This window comes from Nicotiana sylvestris, chromosome 12 (genome assembly GCF_000393655.2).
Source record: "Nicotiana sylvestris chromosome 12, ASM39365v2, whole genome shotgun sequence".
Taxonomy (NCBI): domain Eukaryota; kingdom Viridiplantae; phylum Streptophyta; class Magnoliopsida; order Solanales; family Solanaceae; genus Nicotiana; species Nicotiana sylvestris.
Window position 1 is genome coordinate 715516 of NC_091068.1, and position 16515 is coordinate 732030.

A 16515-nucleotide genomic window follows, 5' to 3' on the forward strand; every position below is an offset into this window, starting at 1 on the left:
CGCAGACTGTAATATGGAGTCATTTATTTCCTCGATTCGGGATTAAAATTGATGACTTGGGACACCCTAAATCTCCCAAGTGGCGACTCTGAAATAAATAAACAAATCCCATTTCGATTGTCCTTTAATTGGAAAAAACTCCTTTGCGCCCTAGCGGGTGCGGAAAAAGGAGGTGTGACAAGTGTGTTCTGTTTTGAAGAGGTCTAAAAGAAATGAAAGGAACTTCAAAAGGTATGCAGACTAGTAAAAGAGATTTCACGAACTTATCAGAAAAAGAGAGTTTCAGAAAATGCCAGTTTGTTTAGGAAATGTTTGTTAAATTACGAGGTTCAGAAAATCATAGAAGACTGCCAGTTTTACCAAAAGTATTTATTAATTAAACGGTTGGTGCTGTCTTGCACAAGAATGAGATAGTTCAAATTCAAAATTCCTATAGGCATGCTTTCTATATGTCAACTGATTTTAACACTTTTTTTAACATAGGAGTCTTACAAACATGATGTCTATATGCAACCTTGTTGTTAAACCTACAGTTTGCCTAATTGTATCATTATGCGCAGAAAATATAAACCCTTATGAGCATGGTATCTATATGCGTAGTTGCAGAAAGTTTAGAAGTTAATCCCTATAGACATGCTTTCTACGTGTAGAGTTGCATAGACCAAAAATTAAATCCTATAGGCATGATATCTATTCTTTGTGCATAAAGTAACCCCCTCCCTTTTCACTAAATCCTCATGAGTTTATACAAATTATTACAGGCCAATAAAAAATAAGACAGAAATTAAAAGTACATCAGAAATCACAGCTACATCCGAGCAGCCTAATTCAGACTTAATGTCTAACAATATGAAATTGAACCACTTCCGAAATCCAGATTTCAAAAGCCTTCTCTTATCTGGGGTGTTTCAGAGATCCAAGGAATTTCAGGAACTCCAGGCAGTGCTTACACCCCAAATATATTGCAGATTTAGATTATAGTGTAGTGTGGAAATGCCAGCTCTCAGATGTCCAAGTTCAGAGGGAACTCAAGGTCCCAAAGCAAGGGTCAAGAGAGAGGGGCAGAACTTAAGATTCTAGGAATAGGTGTAAGTGCACAAGGGGGGAAGGGAATCAAAGAGAGACAGGGCAAGCTAGTGGTCATGCCTAGCAATTGGGATGCTGGAACACCCCTGACCAGCCTGCTAGTCAAGCATTGAGAGTTAGGATCCATTGTGGATCAAGCCAAGGCCTGGACAGTAATTAGGATAATGTCAGGCCAAGAACTTAACTCAGCACATAGAAGAGGATATGGGTAGAGGATTCATAACAGAAATAGAAGCAAGGAAGAAAAATATTTAACACAAATTACTGAACATATGCAGTAGAGTAAACAACAGTCTGAAGCACATAAGGGTGAGGCAGAAAATTAAATAAAGGACATACCAGTTTCAGGGAAACAAGAAAAGAAAAGTAGTAGTCTTGTAAAGCCAACAAATAGGCAGAAGATCTTAGTAGAGAGTTGTGAGATTATGTGTGTAACGTGCTGAATTGAGGGTATGTGTGTAAGAGTATGCAATTCGAAGTGTGTTGTAAAAGTATTGAATTGTAAGTTAAGGATGATCAAAGTGCAGAAGGGTTGTGCCCCTTTTATAGTGTAGAAAACAAGTGAGAAAAGGTAAGGAAATAACATTGAAATCAATCTCCCTTTAGTTAAGGGATTCTGATTTCAATGGGTAAAAGCCAATTAAGGAAAGCAGTTTTGATTAAAACCTTTTCAAAGTAGCACAAAAGGGGTAAATACAGAGAAGTTATTAAAGGAAAGAATTCAATAGTACACGGCTTGGAAAAAATAAGGAAAGGGAATCAATCAAACAGCCAGGGAAATCAAAATTACAATTCAATTCGAATGAACCAAGTCAGGAAAAGGTAAAGGAGGTTCAATTAAAGAAAAATCAGTAACAATCAATCAAACCCCATTAGAGGATTTCAGAATCAATCAAAAACCTTTGAAGGCAGAGTCCTTATATATAAAGCACACAAATATGTGAATACCAGAGGGGTTTGTCAAATTATTTAGAAGAAAGTTTAACAAAGAAAGGTTCAGAATCATAAGCAAGAAGAGGTATAAGTCTAGTTCGTAGACTCACAATGAGTCTGAGAGTCCAGGGTCCCGAAGTGGAACCTAACTCGCACACAAAAGATCAAAATGCCAAGAAATCCCCGAACCTTAGGGCTTCGAGTTGAGTCAGACAATAGAGATGAGAAGGCAAACCATTCAATAGAGGCTCAAGAGTTTTTTCCAAAGACTTATGAGAAACAAACAGATATGATACACAGTCAAAAGCATGGAGAACACGTTTTGAGAAAAACTCAGAACTTAAACAAGTTCAGAAGAAAAAGTGATACAAACTTAAGAAGCAGTAGATGAAACACATTTAGCAAGAACACGAACAAAGTCCAGTAAAGCAAACAAAAATCGAAGAACTTAACAGTAAACGCATATAGTAGAAGAGTAATGAAAATATAATAAGGATAATCATGTGAGCACAGGAGTAACATTTATAAAAGAAAAGTAGAAGGACAATACAGGCGTGGTAGAAAAGAAAACATACGAACATAGTATAGACACGTACATACAAAGAAAAGAAAAGGAAGAGTCAGAAAAACATTTTAAGCTTTTCAGAAACCCTAGATCGGAAAGAAGTAATTTTTGAAAGAAAAATTGGGGAAAGCATTTTAAAACTCCAGTAAAGCACAGATATAGCATAGATTTAAAAGAACAATCAGAGAAACCCTCGAATAGCTAGGGTTTCAGAGGAACCCTAGAATGAGAAAGGCTTGGAAAGAGGTCCGATCTAAGTTGGATGAGGTCAGAAACAGGCTCAGAAGACCAAGAGCCACCGGAGCAAAGTCGGAGATGGCCGGAATCTTCGAATCTGTGAAGGTCTGAGTGAAGACCTTTGAGGTCTGGCCTCGAACCTTCGAGCATCAGGCTTGCAATAGCCGGAGGAGGTGAATATAGGTTGTCCATGGCTTTAGAAGCCATGGATTCCGGTGAAAACACGGTGGAACAAGGCAGGAGGAGGCTAGGGTTTGAGAACCCTTGAGAGAGTTTGAGATAGTGGAGGGTTGCAGAGGCGGCGGTTGGTGAGAATGAGGTAGGGTAAAGGGGTTGTTTGAATTAAAAAAGGAAGGGGATGAGGGGAGCTGTTGATCTAAAAGATCAACGGCTGGGATTAAAAGAAAATTGGGCGGTTGGATAAATGGGTAAAGGGGTTGGGTTAAATCGGAATTGGGCCGGTCCAATTGGGTTTCAGAATTGGGTCAATTAGGGGGGATCAATTTGGCTATGATTGAAATAAAAATGGGCCAGATTTTAAATAGCCAGTTTTCCCCTTTTTATTTTTTTAAAATGGTAAAATGATCTTGAAAGCAAATTAAAGTATTGGGCCAACAAAAAATATATAAATATTAATTTAAAAATATTGGAACCAATTTTACAATTATAAAATGCTATTAATCTTAAAGTAGGCTACAATTGCAATTATATGCAATTTAGCTTTTAACATACCAAATAAATTTGTAAAAATATGCAAAAATTATCTTAACTATATTTTGGTATAAATATGGGAATTAAATAAACTATTTACCAAAATTAATGATTTTGGGAATAATTATGGGTTTTGCACTGCTAAAATAGACAATAAATTGATTTTAAAAATCTTTAAATATTAGGAGGATGGTGGAACAGTACAGAGATAAGAAGAAGGATCTCCACATGGTGTTTATTGATCTGGAGAAAGCGTACGATAAGGTTCCTAGGAAGGTCTTATGGAGCTGCTTAGAGGATAAAGGGGTCCCGAGTAACTATATTAGGGTGATTAAAGACATGTATGATGGAGCTAAGACTCGGGTTAGGACAGTAGGAGGCGACTCTGAACACTTTCCAGTTATTACGGGGTTGCACCAAGGGTCTGCGCTCAGCCCATTCCTATTTGCCCTGGTGATGGATGCACTGACTCATCATATTCAAGGGGAGGTTCCATGGTGCATGCTATTTGCTGATGACATTATTCTAATTGACGAGACAAGAGGCGGCGTCAACGAGAGGCTAGAGATTTGGAGACATGCTCTTGAGTCTAAAGGTTTCAAGTTGAGTAGGACGAAGACGGAATACCTCGAGTGCAAATTTGGAGTTGAGCCGACGGAAGCGGGAGTTGAAGTGAGGCTTGACTCTCAAGTCATTCCCAAGAGAGGTAGTTTCAAGTACCTTGGATCGGTTATTCAGGGGATCGGGGAGATTGACGAGGATGTCACACACCGTATAGGGGTGGGGTGGATGAAGTGGAGGTTAGCGTCGGGAGTCTTGTGTGACAAGAAAGTGCCACCGTTACTAAAAGGTAAGTTTTATAGAGCAGTGGTTAGGCCTGCCATGTTATATGGAACTGAATGTTGGCCGGTAAAGAACTCACACATCCAGAAGATGAAAGTAGCAGAGATGAGGATGTTGAGGTGGATGTGCGGGCATACAAGGATGGATAAGATTAGGAATGAAGATATTCGAGAGAAGGTGGGTGTGGCCCCCATGGAGGACAAGATGCGGGAAGTAAGACTCAGATGGTTCGGGCACATTCAGAGGAGGAGCACTGATGCACCGGTGAGGAGGTGTGAGCGACTGGCTGTAGTGGGCACGCGGAGAGGTAGAGGACGACCTAAGAAGTATTGGGGAGAGGTGATCAGACAGGACATGGCGCGACTTAGGATTACTGAGGACATGGCCCTTGACAGGGAATTATGGAGGTCGAGCATTAAGGTTGTAGGTTAGGGGAGAGTGTGAATATTTCTACAGCACAATAGAGTGAGACTATCCAGTTAGGAGTTAGACTAGGAATGTCATTGGTCGTCTATTGATGCAGGGCTTTACCTTCTAGTTGTACTATACCAACTATCTATTTCGTATTTCGTATTCTGTATTTCATATCTCTTATATATTGTTGTTATTGTTGTTATTTTTATTATGCATTTTTATGGTACTAATATATCATCTCCTATTGCTTTTTTGAGCCGAGGGTCTCCTGGAAACAACCTCTCTACCCTTGGGGGTAGGGGTAAGGTCTGCGTACATATTACCCTCCCCAGACCCCACTTGTGGGATTATACTGTGTCGTTGTTGTTATTGTTGTTGTTGTTGTAAATAATTAAATAAATATTTTGTATCTTACATTTATATTATATTAAAGGAAATAATATTAAAAACGAACAAGATAATAAAGAAAAAAACAAGAAAAATTAAGGTTTGGTGGTTAACAAATTTTAAATAACAACACAAAAAAACGTTGAAAATTAAAAAATGCCAAAAGCTAAAAATTGAAAGATTCGTATCATTTCTTCAGAACTCACACATACAAATTGATTTACCCATGCCTTTTTTAAATATTAGTATTTCATATACATAAAAATTGATTTATTATGATAGTCTTTCCTTACAAAATCTTTATTTAAGCAACTTTTCTTTAGGGTTGGCTTCTTTACATTCCTTAGGGTTTAGCTTCCACACAAACTTCTATAGAGTATGGCTCCAAACTATAACTATATCAGCGAAATATCAATGTCCAAAATGAGTTGGAATTTGAAGGTTCGTGTTGTTAGATTATGGCATTCCAGGCCGCAAGAAACCAGAAAATTCTAATTCAATTGAATTAATTATTCAAGATGAAAAGGTGCATACTCTTTTACATGTTGTTATTTTTTTCGAGTTGTGATATATTTTTTTCAACTTATGCGTCTTACTAACTTAAATTTTTTTCCACATATTTTATTTTAGGGATATCGAATTCATGCAACTATTGGAAGAGATGTTATGCGTATTTTCAAAATAAAAATATATGAAATGGGATTGTACGTTATGAAAAGCTTTGTGGTTGGACCAAACAATCTGAAAATTAAGACCAGCAAGCATAAATTGAAACTGAAAATAACAGGGGTTTCATCAATTTTTGATATTGGGAACAGACTGAGTTCCCAGTTGGTATTCTATTGTTTATATCAATATGAAATATATTATTATTGTTTAAGTTCTCACCTCAGCATAATCAACCTATGATTTGAATAGCTGAATTTATCAGCTCTCCGTAGTTGACCTGTCCCTTTTATAATTCAACTTTGGCTTTAGACAGTGTTAGGATAATAGACAAAGCCTGTGGAATGGTAGAAAGAGTAAAAAGTTTTAATTACCACAAATGCCAGACAATAATAAAGAGAGAGCCTTAGCAGGAAATCAGTTTTTACATATGCATTGCCGCATACATTTTGATTCTAAATAAGTTAATGTTTGACATAATTCATGTTCCTTCATCATTGCCTCAATACAGAGGACAACTTTTGGAAAATGCACTGCAATATATCATAAGCATTTGCTACAAAAATGTTCCGTTAAGCACATGCTTCATATCAAGCAAATTGTATAGTATCATTATTTCTCGTGGAACATTCATATCAAACAAATTGTATAATATCATTATTTTTTATGGAACATTTATTAGGAGATGGAATGAAAGTTTTATTGGAGTCTTAAAATGCTTTTAATATTTGGTTGTAAAGATGGTATTAATACTAACATATTAAACTTTACGATGTAGATCATGTTTTTAATTATACGCGCATCGCCCGGGTACTAATACTAGTTATTAAACTAAAAGTTTATTGGACAAAATTACTCAATATTACCGGACGAATTTGATCATTTTATCTTTTGAATACATTTGATTATTTTACTTATCCTAGTCTTATCAGGAGTCTTACCAAGTATATCTTTTGATAGATCCCACAATTTGACAGCCAAAAATTTCAGTAATGGCCACTCTTTCTTCTCCTCCATCATCTCTCTCAACTCTAAGAAAATCCTTCCTTTCTAATTCTCCAATTTTCCCTTCCTTCCGTTGTCTAGTTCCGCAAATTAAAAAATCCTTAACCCTCAAAACCCTAAACCCCAACTTCAAAATCCTCCAATCCTCCGCCGTACCCGCCGCCGCCACCACCTCCGAAATCCCACTACCCCTCAAAACTCGCCTGAAAAATGGCGAAACCCTCTACGGCATTTTCCTCCTCAGTTTCTCTCCAACTCTGGCGGAAATCGCCGGTCTCGCCGGCTACGACTTCGCCGTCGTCGACATGGAGCATGGCTACGGCGGTATCTCCGATGCCCTCCCGTGCCTCCACGCCTTAGCCGCCACTAACACCCCTGCCATCCTCCGTATCCCAGAATCCTCTGCTACTTGGGCTAAAAAAGCCCTCGATCTCGGCCCGCAGGGTATCATGTTTCCCATGATTGACGGCCCGAAATCTGCCCGAAAGGCCGTCTCTTACTGCCGTTTTCCTCCCAACGGAATCCGGGGATCAGCTCACACTGTCGTTCGAGCCTCGAGCTACGGAATAGACGAAGGGTATCTAAGCAATTATTCCGACGATTTACTAATCATGTGTCAAGTAGAATGCACTGACGGCGTAAAAAATATAAAAGACATCGCGGCTGTTGAAGGGGTTGATTGCATTCAAATGGGGCCGTTGGATTTAAGTGCGAGTTTAGGGTACTTGTGGGACCCAGGGCATAAGAAGGTGAGGGAAGTACTGAATGCAGCTGAAAAGGGAGTGTTAAAGCGCGCCCCAGCTGAAGGTGGAGCCTACTTATCTGGATTTGCAATGCCACACGATGGACCTGAGAAGTTGAAATCAAGAGGGTATCATATGGTTTCGGGTGCAGTGGATATTGGCTTGTTTAGAAATGCTGCTGTGGAGGATGTTAAGAAGTTTAAGATGAGTGTAGTTGATGGTTCTGAAGATGATAGTGATGAAAAAGATCGTAAAGACGGTGAAGAGAAGTACTGGAGTGAATAAAAATGGAGAAGGATAGAGGGGCGAGCTTATTGTTCGCGAGTTTCAAATTCTTAAGGGTTGGCCTAGACAGATTTCTCGGTCATAACAAAAAGAACTTTGTTAGATTTTGTGGTAAATTTTGGAAGATTTTATGTTATGCTTTTCTTTTCTGAAGTAATGGGACTAGCTCAAGTTTAGAATTTGCTCTACTTATGCAATAGAGCAATACTTGGTTAGTTGATTCAGTCTTTTAGCTGATTTTTGGTTAATTGCTTAAGTACTTAGTTGCCAGCTGTGTTGGGTCCCCAACCGATAGCTCGGTCATAAAAAAGTTACTGGAGTGAATAAAAGTTTGAACTTTGTTAGGTTTGTGGTAGATTTTGGAAGAATTTATGTTATGCTTTTTTTCTTCTTGATTTTGGGTAATGGGACTTGGCCTCTTATGCACTAGAGCTCAGACTTTTGGTTAATTGTTTCATATCTATTCAGCTGATTTTTTGTTGATTGTTTAAGTAGTTGTAATTGTTTTAGTTGCTAGCTGTTTTAATTCTACTTCTTTGTTGAGGAATTTTGGTTATATGACAATCAGTCTTGGCTATGGAATTTCGCTTCTTTCTAAAAGTTCTTTACAAAAATCAATGGTGAAGAGAAGTACTTCTTTACTTGATTTTGTGTAACGGGACTACTTTAAGTTTCGAATTTGAGCTACTTATGCAATAGAGCTTTTTCTTTGTCTGATCGAGAGTTGTTTGTTTTCTTCTTCTAAGCTGATTTTTCGTTGATTATTCTAGTAGTTGAAATTGGTTTAGTTGCTAGCTGGTATAATTCTACTTTGTTGAGGAATTTTGGGTGTGGCAATCAGTCTTGGCATGAAAGTTTGCTTCTTTTTTAACAGTTCCTTATGAAATAGGAGTACTCATCTATAGTACTTTAGATTTTGGAAGATTTTATGTTCTGTTTGTTTACTTGATTTTGAGTAATGGGACTAGTTCAATTTTAGATTTTGGTTTATTGTTTCTTACTTTTTAGTTGATTTTTGGTTTATTCTTTTACTACTTGTAATTCAATTGCTAGCTGTTATAATTTAACTCTTGTGGTTGTGGCTATCAGTCTTGTTTTGGATGTTTTTCTTTAGCATTTGTTACAGAAATTTTAACTTTGTTAGTTTTCGTGGTAGATTTTGGATGATTTTATGTTATGCTTTTTTCTTGATTTTGTGTAATTGGACCAACTCAAGTTTAGAATTCGAGCCTCTTATGCAATAGAGGCTTTTCTCTGGCTGAGAAGACTTTTGGTTAATTGTTCCTCCCCTCTCTATTTAGCTGATTTTTCATTGATTACGAGGTGGGTTGCTCTTATGGTAAGCATCCTCCATTTCCAACCCAGAGGTTGTGAGTTCGAGTTACCCCAAGAGCAATGTGGGGAGTTCTTGGAGGGAAGGATGTCGAGGGTCTATTGGAAACAGCCTCTCTACCCCAGGGTAGGGGTAAAGTCTGCGTACACACTACCCTCCCTAGACCCCACTAGTGGGATTATACTGGGTTGTTGTTGTTGTATTTTAGTACTCGTAATTGTTTTAGTTGCTAATGGCTCTAATTCTACTTCTTTTGAGTATGACAATGAGTCTTGGCATGAAAATTTGCTTCTTTAGCAGTTCCTTACAAAATACAAATACTCTATAGCAGTTTAGAATAGCTGCTGTGGAGGGTATGAAGAAGTTTAAGATGAGTTTGGTTGATGGATGTGAAGATGATAATGATCAGAAAGATACTAAGCATGGTGAAGAGAAGTACTGGAGTGAATAAAAATTTGAACTTTGTTAGGTTTAGTGGTAGATTTTGGAAGATTTATGTTTTCTGCCTTTTTGTTGATTTTTGAGTAATGGGACTAGAATTTGAGTTGCTTATATCATTGGCATCCTATATCATTCTTGACCAAATGATCACCTTAGACATATTAGGGTACGACCTTTTAACTTCTTTCTTACAAGCTTTGCAATAGATGTGCTGCTCAATTGATGCTTCAATGTAGCCAAGTTCAAGAAGTTCGAGGGATTGATGCTTCAATGTATCCATAGTATTACATTTTTCACACAATTAGAGACTCATTCAATTGATATTGGAATGAATTAGAGTAAAATGAATATAAAGTATTCGCCATACTTCATATCTCACTTAGTCTTCTATGTTTAGACTTTGACTACTTCAATGTATATACAAAAATCTATTTAATCGCAATTGGTTCCTATCTGCTTCAATGCATAGGTTGGATCCAAGCTAATTGAATCCAAAAGCTTGGTCTAAAACTGATGGACAATACGTGCTTCTGTTGTGTTTTGGTACAAAGATTAGAATAGAACAAGTATAGTTTATACAACAACGACATACCCAGTTTATTCTCGTAAAATGAGATCTGGGGAGAATAATGTGTAGGCAGACCTTACTCTTACCTTGTGCATGTAGAGATGCTATTGATCACAATTGTGATCTTCTCCTTGATCATTAATACGATGTTGATGCACAAGAAGACGCGCACAGATTCAATGGAATGAATGATCAAATACGACTTATTACAGTATTGAGTTTGGGTAGGGCTATCCCTTTTTCATCCATAAACAACAACATATCCACTATAATTCCATATAGTGGGTTTGGGTAGGGTAGTATGTAAGCAGACCTTACCCCTATCTTGTGGAGATAGAGAAGTTGTTTCCAATAGACTCTCGTCTCAGGAAGGCATAAGTATTACATTAATGAAAAGAAAAACAAGAAGGGGCAACAATGAGAAGCCATGTAAAAGTAGCATAAATAACAACAAGATAGTAAGATGACCGAAATGAAAAAAATGACAGATAATCATAGAAACCTAATACCAACAGAATAACGAAAGTGCGTATTAGTATTACCGGTATGACAAGAAAAACACTAGACTACCTAACCTACTATACATTAATCTTCGACCTCCACACTTTCCTATCAAATGTCATGTCCTCGGTCAGCTGGAACTGCGTCATGTCTTGCCTAATCACCTCTCCCCAATTCTTCTTCCGCCTACCTCTCCCCTCCCTAGGCCTTTCAATGCTAACCTCTGATATCTCCTTGTCGGGGTATTTGTACTTCTCCTCCTCACATGTCCAAACCATCTAAACATCGCTTCCCGTATCTTGTCCTCAATAGGAGCCACACCCACTTTGTCCCCAATAACTTCATTCCTAATTCTATCTAACCTGATGTGCTCGCACATCTATCTCAACATTCCCATTTCTGCTACCTTCATTTCCTGGACATGGGAACTCTTGATTAGCCAATATTCAGCCTTATACAACATAGTTGGCATGACCACCATTCTGTTGCCCTTTTTTCATCCAAACTAAATCTTAAAAGGAATGATATTGCACTTGTTTTAGGAAACAACTTAAAAATATCTCCATTTTACCATAAACTTATTGAAACTCGTTTAATATAAAATTTCTTTTTTTATAAGAAGGGGAAAAAAATAATAAAAGACATGAAAATCAGTCATTTCAACAAACAATTTTAATACTTTACATATATCTAATATATACGTTAAATATAAGTCAGACATATGTCAAAAAGTATTTTTTATTTTCTTATGTAAACACCTTGGAACAAAACAAGTAAAAAACAGAGTCCATAATCATTAGTAAATGGCCTTAATGGGAGAAATTCAAAAATAACCAGATTTACAAGTGGTCATTCAAAAATAGTTATAATTTCAAAAGTAATCGAAATTTAGTCACTTATTCTGTAAAGATAAATCTGAACAAAAACACTATTCAAAATCCGAAAAATACTTCAGTAGAATATACTGGAGTTCCAGCATAAGTATACTGGAACTCCAATATAATATACTGGAGTTGCAGTATAATATACTAGTCCAGCATAATATACTGGAGATTGGAACATCGGTGCTCCAATCTCCAGTATATTATACTGGAACTTTCCGCATGTTGGAGTTCCAGCATAATATGCTGGAAGTTCATACACAAGTGCACCGATCTCCAGTATATTATGCTGAAACTTTTTGTGTTGCAGCAAAATAGTGGCTATTTTTTAATGACTTTATAAACGCTAGCTATTTTTGAATTGAGCATGTACTCTCATCAAAATATTAGTCACTTGAAACGTTGTCGTCTATCTTGATGCTTCCAATTCATCTGCTTGTCATCTTTTGTAATCATAAACTCACCAAACTCCGACACCCCTCTTTGCTTTACCCCACTGTACAGACAACCCCCCAACACACACACACACTCTCTCTCTCTCTCTCTCTCTGAAAACCAACTGATCAAATCTGCCATTGCTTACCCTGACACTATGACCAGGTCTTTTCTTGACTCCTTAACTACACAGATAATTATTATAGTAATTAATAACAGGAATATTATTTTGGCACTAATTTTTTTTCTTTCATTTTTTGATTTAGCAAGTGCTAATATCCATAGCTAATCCCTATCTAATTTTGAGCTAGAGAAGTTCTTTCATTAAAAGTTGCAGCCTACACAGATAATTATACTTTTTAGTTGTATTCATTGAATTTATTTTCTTTTTTTCCCCCCTTGAAATGGCAGCATCTTGACTTTTCACCTACTATTTCCAAATGGGGTTTACTTTTTCTCAACTGGGTTGTGCTCTTTTTCTCCTTTTTCTTTCCCCCTCTAAGATAAAAATTGGATCTTTGTTGCTTAGTTTTCCCAAGTTTCCCTTTTTTTTTTCTTGGTATATTATCTAAGATCATCACTTAATGATTATGTCCTAATTGGTTTTCAACAAAACTTGATTTTGATGGTTAAGATCACCACTGTTTAACTGCCTTTTTTTCTTTTTGTAGATAAAAACAGATACACTTTTTTGGTCAAAGAAGAAAGGCTGAGTAGATAGCATATTGTAGTTCTTGAAGATATAAAGGTATAATCTTTTTTTGCTTTGCACTTTGTTTTTGTGGTTAATTTGGTTTTATTGGAACTGTATTCTGCTTGGTAATTAACATATTGCTGTGATGATCTTAGAAGAGTGTCACAGCTATTGAGAAAAGTGTGCTTATTTTGATCATCAATGGCTGAAATTATTGGCCCTAGATTGTACAGTTGCTGCAATTGTAAGAATGAAGTTGCACTACACGATGACATCATTTCTAAGGCTTTTCAGGTTAGGAATTTTGGGATTTTTTCATTTCGCTTTGAATTATATGAATGCGAATATTTTATTAAGCATATGGTGATTGTATATTGTTGGCCTGAGATGAATTTAAGTGGAGAAACATGTTCAGTGAGTATTCATTTAGCCGACCCCAGCTTGTTTGGGATTGAGGCGTAGCTGTTGTTGTGTTGTGTAGTGATAGTTTTTTAGTTAGCCATTGCCACTAGTGTTTACAGTGTCAAAGATAACACTATGAAGTTGGATAATTGGATTGTCACACCTCTTTCTACTCATCTCTAACAGCAAAGCAATGATCTTTCCGTGTATACAAGAAAAGTGGCTCCTATGCTATTGAAATGAGCATTTATGTGTTTGTAGTTCAGATGCATAGCTGAAAAAGAAGGCGGGGTGGCGACCTTGTCGTAAGATAAGATATAGGCAATAAGACTTTAAGCGCACCTGAGTGCCTTTGCCCATAGAGAATACTGGGGAGGAAAGTCTCTTTGGGGGGGTTTCTATGGAGCAAGTCTCCCATTGCTCTCGCAAATCAGGTAGGTTGTATGTTATGTTGCTAGGACTCTCCGAAAATGTTGTTGGGTGCATGTCGGATCCGACACGGTGAAACAACATTTTGGAGAGTCCGTGCGACATAGCTGAAAAGGAAACAAGTTGGAAAAATGTGGCTTAATGGGGAATATATCTTCGTCTTTTCTATGTTATCTATTTCAGTTCAAAATCTATCCTTTTGTTAACTTGAGATATTATCATGAATATATTGTTGCCTAATTTGACATTAGGGAAGAAATGGTCGAGCATTTTTGTTTTCTCATGCAATGAACATAGTCGTGGGGCCAAAAGAGGATAGACAGCTAATGACGGGCCTCCATACAGTTGCTGATGTCCATTGCTGCGACTGTCGTGAGGTTCTTGGCTGGAAATACGAACGAGCTTATGAAGAGACGCAGAAGTACAAGGAAGGGAAATTCGTGCTTGAGAAGTCAAAGATTGTCAAGGATAACTGGTAGTCCACTGTGAAGTCTGTGAAAGTGTGTTGATGTTCATACATGTTAGATGTTAAATCAATTCTCATCAATTCAAAATGTCAATTCATTGATCTGTAAATTTCTTATGTTTATTGTCCAATTGGATTGAACATCCTGAACAATCTTGTAAATATTTTATCTCCAAAATCATAATTTGTAAATATCACAAAATTATAATATCTGCTCCTCTTGGTTTCTGCTATAGACTGCGTGAATTCTTTGTCATGGATAATTCTTCAATTCTCTTCTTTGCTTTTCTTGTTTACACTTGGAAAAGTCTATCAGATTGACATTGTGACATGATGAAAGATGTTTGATAATAACTCGGGAAACGTTGCAGCTGTACTCGATAGATGTAGCAGTTGAAGTTCTTATGAACTTGTTCAGAAGTTCAGTTGAACTATGGTTTCTTAGAAAGAATGTGTTTGGCTGTTGAGTGAGATTTGGCTCCTATATGTAGACGGTTGTTTCTTTGATGAATAGAGAGGAAGTGTGAAGGAAAATGAAGTGAATGTGGTTGCTTTGTCCACAGTTTAATTTTTGCTACTTTTGTTATCTATATTTGTATTTTACGATGCTGATACTATTTTTCTGGTTTCTGTTGTGGTTATCTATTGTCTCTGAGCCAAGGGTCTCCCAGAAACAGCCTCTCTATCCCTTCGGGGTACGGGTAAGATTTGCGTACATTCTACCCTCCCCAAACCCCACTAGTGGGATTCTACTGGGTTGTTGTTGCTCTTCTGTTATCTATATTTGTTGCTGGAAAGGAAATGCCTCGCTGGGATTTTCTTTCATACGATGGTTGACGTCCTTCAACTTGTTTACTTCACATAACTCATGTCTCTTTGACCTTTTGGTTACAAGAACAATAATATACCCAGTATTATCCCACACCATGGGGTCTGAGGAGGATTGTGTATCCGCAGACCTTTTGGTTGTAACACACTCCCTCTGTTCCAGTTTATGTGAACTTATTTCCTTTTTGGTCCGTTCAAAAAAGAATGACCCTTTTCTATATTTGGAAATAATTTAGCTAAAATTTTTAATTCTACCTTAAACGAGAAACTTTTATAACCACACAAATATTTTGACATGTTTACCACCACAAGTTTCAAAAAATTATAGCCATACATATGCTGACTTGTTCTAAAAGTCTTCATCTTTTTCTTAAACTCCTTGCCCAACCAAACATGTTTACATAAATTGGAACGGAAGGAGTAATATTTTCTATCCCGGTAAAACCAGTACAGCTTTTGAATATACAGCAAAACATCCCATAAACTCTTCATGTACTAAGAAACAGAACACTAAAACTCAGGGTTGACAGGGCAGCTCGGCTGGTAAAAAAGGAGATGGTACCGAAGCGGGAGGCTCGTAGACGCTACTAGTGCAATGACTAGTCTAATCTCTTTTCTCTACGTGAACTTTTTCTTATGTAAACCTGTAACTGAGAGAGAACACAGAACCTCTACGACTCAAAAGCAAACACTTCTCCTTATGAAGACTCACTTAATGAGCATGTATGTAAAAATCAATTCATTCTCATGATACCGCAGAAAGAATTGTTTACATAATTTCGCGGCAATAACATATTCTAAGTGCAGCAGAGGATGTACTTAATTTCCGGCATTTTCAATTTTCACGTGAAGATTGCTAATAATACTGCACATTTGATGGCAAAATTTAAACCTGAAGCGTCGGGCTACTCTTTGTCATTCTTTCCAAATGAAAAGAAACAGAGAAGTTCAAGATAATAACAAAAAGACAATAGGATTAGTAGTTATTACACTGTAAATACCTGAAATATCCAAACCATGAGTTATGTGCAAACACCAAACTGAACAATTTGCCAAAAATACAAGCAAAATACTGGCTTCGCCCGGACTCGAACCGGAGACCTTCAGTGTGTTAGACTGACGTGATAACCAACTACACCACGAAACCATTTTTGAAATCAATTTGCTCATTAATATTCATATTAGTTATATGTCCAGTGGATTTCTAGCAATCTTACGTTAATAACGTTGTTTTTTTCCATTGAACTTTCATTTTCAATTTTTTAAACACGATTTAACATTTCCAGCAAACTCTTCGTCTGCCAAGAAACTGAACTGAGAGTTTCGTAAGAGAATGAATATATAGAATCTTAGCAATTCATAGCTCAAAAACGAAAACTTTTGCTTATGAGAACTATTACTAGAAGATTCATAGCATCTAAATATATACTTAATGAGCAAATTGATTTCAAAAATGGTTTCGTGGTGTAGTTGGTTATCACGTCAGTCTAACACACTGAAGGTCTCCGGTTCGAGTCCGGGCGAAGCCAAATTTTTACCGATTTTTTGGCAACTTGTTCAGTTTCGTTTTTGCACATAATCATGGTTTGGATATTTCAGGTTTTTACAGTATGATAAGTACTATCCTAATGTCTTTTTTCTACATTATTTTTTGTGTGTAGG

At 37.0% G+C, this 16515-nt stretch overlaps 2 protein-coding genes and 2 non-coding genes across 5 annotated transcripts; 3 read left to right on the plus strand and 1 right to left on the minus strand.

Moving 5' to 3' along the window:
* Positions 1-6761: 6761 nt before the first annotated feature.
* LOC104236186 (uncharacterized) lies at positions 6762-8270 on the plus strand. Its single transcript, XM_009790067.2, has one exon. It carries the CDS (start codon positions 6835-6837, stop codon positions 7873-7875), a length of 1041 nt encoding a protein of 346 aa, XP_009788369.1. The 5' UTR covers positions 6762-6834; the 3' UTR covers positions 7876-8270.
* A 3775-nt stretch (positions 8271-12045) lies between these two features.
* Positions 12046-14258, plus strand: LOC104236185 (protein yippee-like At4g27745). Of its 2 annotated transcripts, none has more exons than XM_009790066.2 (4): positions 12046-12199; positions 12706-12782; positions 12887-13022; positions 13811-14258. In XM_009790066.2, the coding sequence occupies exons 3-4, from the start codon at positions 12930-12932 to the stop codon at positions 14036-14038; spliced, it is 321 nt and encodes a 106-aa protein (XP_009788368.1). In that variant the 5' UTR covers positions 12046-12199; positions 12706-12782; positions 12887-12929; the 3' UTR covers positions 14039-14258. The 2 variants fall into 2 exon arrangements, with proteins under 2 accessions (XP_009788368.1, XP_009788367.1); XM_009790065.2 differs by having other exon boundaries at positions 12048-12199; positions 12884-13022.
* A 1668-nt stretch (positions 14259-15926) lies between these two features.
* Positions 15927-16000, minus strand: TRNAV-AAC (transfer RNA valine (anticodon AAC)). Its single transcript has one exon. It is a non-coding gene; the product is annotated as a tRNA-Val (tRNA).
* A 308-nt stretch (positions 16001-16308) lies between these two features.
* On the plus strand, positions 16309-16382 carry TRNAV-AAC (transfer RNA valine (anticodon AAC)). Its single transcript has one exon. It is a non-coding gene; the product is annotated as a tRNA-Val (tRNA).
* The last annotated feature ends 133 nt before the right edge of the window (positions 16383-16515 follow it).